At 35.7% G+C, this 4,819-nt stretch overlaps 1 protein-coding gene across 1 annotated transcript; it reads right to left on the reverse strand.

Annotated features, from left to right (window-relative positions):
* Window positions 1-1,313: 1,313 nt before the first annotated feature.
* Window positions 1,314-2,803, reverse strand: LOC122279805 (probable membrane-associated kinase regulator 4). The gene has a single exon (XM_043090642.1). It carries the CDS (start codon window positions 2,603-2,605, stop codon window positions 1,493-1,495), a length of 1,113 nt encoding a protein of 370 aa, XP_042946576.1. The 5' UTR covers window positions 2,606-2,803; the 3' UTR covers window positions 1,314-1,492.
* Between the last annotated feature and the right edge of the window lie 2,016 nt (window positions 2,804-4,819).

The following is a 4,819-nucleotide window of genomic DNA, read 5'->3' on the forward strand; positions in this document are numbered from 1 at the left end:
AGCCTTGGCAAATTGAGGAGTTGGAACATCACCCAACTTCTCATCATCAGACTTAATAATATTAAAATTTCCTTTCACAACCCAAGGGGTGGATGAGGGGCGCATGTTAGTAATAGATCAAATCCCAAAGGGATTTGCTAAGCAAATAATTACGTTTAGCATACACAATAGAAAAAATGGTGGTACAACTACACCAATACATAGAGAAAGTGAAATGTTGTTCAAAATAATGGAGCACAGTAATAGAAATATTAGATTTAGCACAAATCCAGATTTACCCACTTTATCTTCATTGGAAAAAACTTGAGGGAGACCTAGTTTTTTACCAATTGCAACAGCTTTCACAAAGGGACCATTGGCTCAAGCATAGCGATTAAAGGCAACTAATTATGAGTGTGGATCAAGTGTTTCAAATGAAGCAAAGTACCATGATTGGCTATGCCCCGCACATTGCAAATAAGAATAGAGGTCATTAAGATATAAGTTGAGTTTTTTGTGTTAGAGTACTTAAGAAGGGCAAAATCGATGGAACATATTTAAAATAGAAATCTTTGATTTATTAAAAAAAAAAAAAAAAAAAACAAAAGTACAATTCACTACCTGATTGTTGTGACGCATTACATCTACCTTACACTCAATAAGAATTTTAGAATTTAATATATGAAAACAAACCACATTACTTTGATAGCTTTTAACCTCCAGGGATAATTGGCTCAAGTGGTAAAGACCTTGATTTTGGTAGTATGCTCCCTCCTAGTCTAAGGTTCAAACCCTTTTAGGTATAAACAATTTCTAGAACTAGTCATAGTGAAGAAACTTCCCCTTAAATTACTTAATGTGCACTTGGAAAAAACTCATTGCCGAGGACCCATGCACCCCTGAGATTGGTCAAAATTTTGTTCTCTGACTTAATGATTTGGTACCAATAAAAAAAAAGTATGATAACTTTATTGTCATGAGAACTATAGGATCAAAAGAGGAATGCTTTGGAAAATACTTTAGCCACAATAAAATTACACAAATAATTCTACAAATTAACATGGTTTAAGTGATCTGTTAGATCTATTTTGTATTAATAAAAAATTAATAAAAATAACTTTACAATCTAATATATCACATCAAATTACGTCAATTTATAAAATTAATTTTATATATTAATCTTTTTTGACTAAATATTTTTTGAAGCAAAATCATTATGCGCACTCCCGGCGTTACTTTTTATGGACGAGGGTCTTCATAAAAGTGCAGAGTTATACAGACAGCGCGTGTAGTTTTCGAAAGTACAAAATGGCCGGGCTAAAACATATGAATAATTCAGCAGAAAAGGATTTTTTCCATTAAGGTTACTTTATAATTAAATTAATAAGAAACTCTAATCTTTCACCCATTAATTTAACTAATCTGATAGTCCATTGAAACCAACCATGTAATCCGAACGTCACAATATTAGATTCAGGAAATGTCTCTTTCATGAGCTTTTCCCCAGTTTCCATCAGATGATGCAAAGTCCTCTCCTTTCTTGATCCCAACGAAATTCATTCTTTGAAGCAACATCACTAACAACCTTTGAAGAACTAAACAGCTGCTGAGACTGTTTACAGTGAGCGATTGCTCCCTCTATTGAATTCTCAATCTCTGAGTACGTGCTGCAATTGATCCTCTTGAGCAGCTGTAAATCATTAAATCCACTAGAACCGAATGAAAAGGATGAAGAACCAGAAGAAGATGTGGACGAAGACCATGACTTGGTATCAGAACGCCATTGAATAACCCCAGAAAAAGACCTCCTGTGGCTGCTAACAGTACCATTCCCAAGCATCTCTCCATCAATGCTCTTCATCGAAGTGGTCGATATCTGGTATTTCTCCCTACCAATTTTTCCAAATGGGTTTTTCTTGGGTGCCTTCATAAACTTGTTTAGACAATCTTTACCCTTTGAGGCAGTTTTTACTTCTGGAGTGCATGCTGCCTTGGCACTGGAGGATGCATCTGAACAACCAGATTTGCTGAACAAAGTCTTGAGATATGAACTTGAAGCCTTGAGTTTTTGACCCAGTGCAAATTGCTTGATTTGCTTGAGCTTCTTGGCCCAAGACTTCTTTGGATGACTGCCAATGAATTCACTTTTCTCAACAGACCATTCTAAGAAGCACTCTTCTGGCCTTAGTTCACTACTAAACCGGCAAGACTCTGATGGTGAAATGTTGCGGGAGTCAAGTGGAGTACTGCTATTGGTAGAATCTGCAGTACTGGGGCCAGTCCTAGTGAAAAAAGAACTGCTATAGTACCTTTCTTCTAAGGCTTCTTCTATTTTGGGTTCAATTTCTGTGCTAGAGCTCTGAAGGATTTTTGGAACCATTTGTAAGCGAGTAGGGAGGTTAAGAGGAAGGAGTTTTCCCTTGTAGAAGAGCTCATCAGCTGGGGAAGTTGTGGGTTCTCTCTCGCCTGACATTGAAGTCATTTGGAACTCAAACTCTCTAGTTTGTGGTGGGGAACTGATAAAGTAACACAAGAAGTTGGAAGAAGAGCTCAATTCCATATCAATGTAGTCTTCATCTACATGCAGGTTAACTGAAGCTGGTTGGTTTGTGGCCATTTTATGCATGTGACCTTCTGTCAAACACCCCACCCCCCCTTTCTCTCTCACTCTCTCAGTACTATGTGTTTGGAGAATAGATGTGCTTATGGGGAGGTAAGCTTGGTGAAGGAAGAGAAGGGTAGAACATGATCATTTATAGTGAGGATGATGGCATGGACGAGGCCAAGGCTGGGGCGAGAGGGGGACCAAGGCTGTGATGACTACAAATTAAAAAGGTGAAAAAGGTTACGGACTTTGCTGCCTCTTCTGCAATGGCACCCTCTCCGGCCCCCTACCCAAAAAAGAAAATTCCTTTCTGGTCCCCAAAATAATATCGCCCTCTTAGCAAATGTGCTCCGTCCCCTTGGATAGTGCCAAACTAGAATGATAGAATAAAACCCGATAGTCAGATATTTTTATTATTATCATGAATGCTTCCAAGTAGGAAAATTTTGGGAAAAGTAAAACTGTGGACCTTTAATTTCCCTGCCGAGCGAAAAAGGTTAAGCATATAGTTCATTATCTAGTTGCTTTGTTTCATCAGTTGTGTGATATGTTAAGATCAGATGCATCAGCAGCAGCTAGCTGTGTAACCGACATGCAGCATTTGGTCGGTCTAGCTGGTACCTAATTACCTATATATATATATATGAAAGATGTTAAACAGCTTGCTACAAATTTTACCACAAAAATCTAATAATTTTCATGTGATTTGTGGCATGGCATGTCATTAATATAATAAATATTAATTTGACTTATATTTTTACTTTAACTTTTGATTTGTAAATCTAAAATAAGGGTGTAACCTGTCTGGTTTTGAATAAAATTTGGAACCGAACCGGTATGAATTGGTTTTGCATTTTCAAGAACAATTCCGTACTGGTTTCCTCCTAAACTGGTTTTGTAGAAACAAATATGTGCATGATCAACTGTTACTCAATTCGACACATGTAGCAGATAATGCATTTACTATGTTGCGAAGTTTGATTAGGTAAAGAAGCAGACAAGGGCACAACTGAATGGTTGAAGTTAAACGTTGATGGGGTAGTTATTGCCGAGTTTGGAAAAATTGGAGTTGGTGCTGTTTTGAGGGATGAGTCAAGTAGAGTTCTTATGATTGCTAGTAAAGCTGAATTGGAAATGGATGGCTTGGAAGCTATAGAACTTATGGCTATTTTCCAAGGGCTACAATTGTGTGCTACTATGGGAATCCCCAAGCTTATTGTGGAAAGTGATAGTTTGACATGTGTTGAAGCTCTTCAGGATACCGGTATGCATAACTCTTTGCTTAGGGGGTTATATTATGAAATTGAGCAGCTTTCATTATGTTTTGCATGTTGTCAATTTTCTCATGTTTATCAAGAGAGTAATATGGTAGTTCACTTGTTGGCTAGGAATGTTTCTAGGGTACGTTTGATAGTATTGCTTTATGGTAGGATTGTATTCCAGGCTATATTTCGTAAGTCTTATGGCTTGATAATTATCTGTAATATTTATTTCTATTGATTAATAAAATTCTGATTAATTTCTCTTAAAAAAAAACTATAGTGATATATTATAATATATAATATAGTGATATATTATAGTATATTATAATATATAGTGATATAATATTAGCTATAATTAATATTCATTATATAATATTAATATAACTATTAATACAATAAATTATAGAGATATAAGATTTTAAAATTTAATATTATATTAATTAGTAATTTATCATGCAATACAACACTATTTTATATATAATTATATATTATATATATAAATTATATAAATTATAAAAAATTAAAATACATATGGACCGTTCGGTCCGGTTTTAGAAAAAAAAAAATAGAACCGCAGTACCGAATCAAACTTGGTACCGGACCAAACCCAATGGTCCGGTTTACTGGTTCATCATTATTTTTTACACCCATAATCTAAAACAGCAAAACTTGACAACTTCGTACATCATGATCATCAGTTCATCCAAGTTCTCTCTTCAACATGCATAAAGTTTTTGATGAGCTAGTAGTGCTGACCAGCTAATTTAATTACAGGTACTCCACAATGCATGGACAGGTAATCCACAGCGTGGACATCTTCTTGTTTTCTTTCGTTGGCATGCATGTATACAAGTTGGTACGTTGAATTTGAAATGCCCAAAACGCGCGAGTACTTAAGTCTCCACTACAGGAAGATGTTGACAGTGCTCTTGTTTTTATGGACAGTTTCAATGAAAGTAATTCCAAACCCATG

This window comes from Carya illinoinensis, chromosome 10 (genome assembly GCF_018687715.1).
Source record: "Carya illinoinensis cultivar Pawnee chromosome 10, C.illinoinensisPawnee_v1, whole genome shotgun sequence".
NCBI lineage: Eukaryota > Viridiplantae > Streptophyta > Magnoliopsida > Fagales > Juglandaceae > Carya > Carya illinoinensis.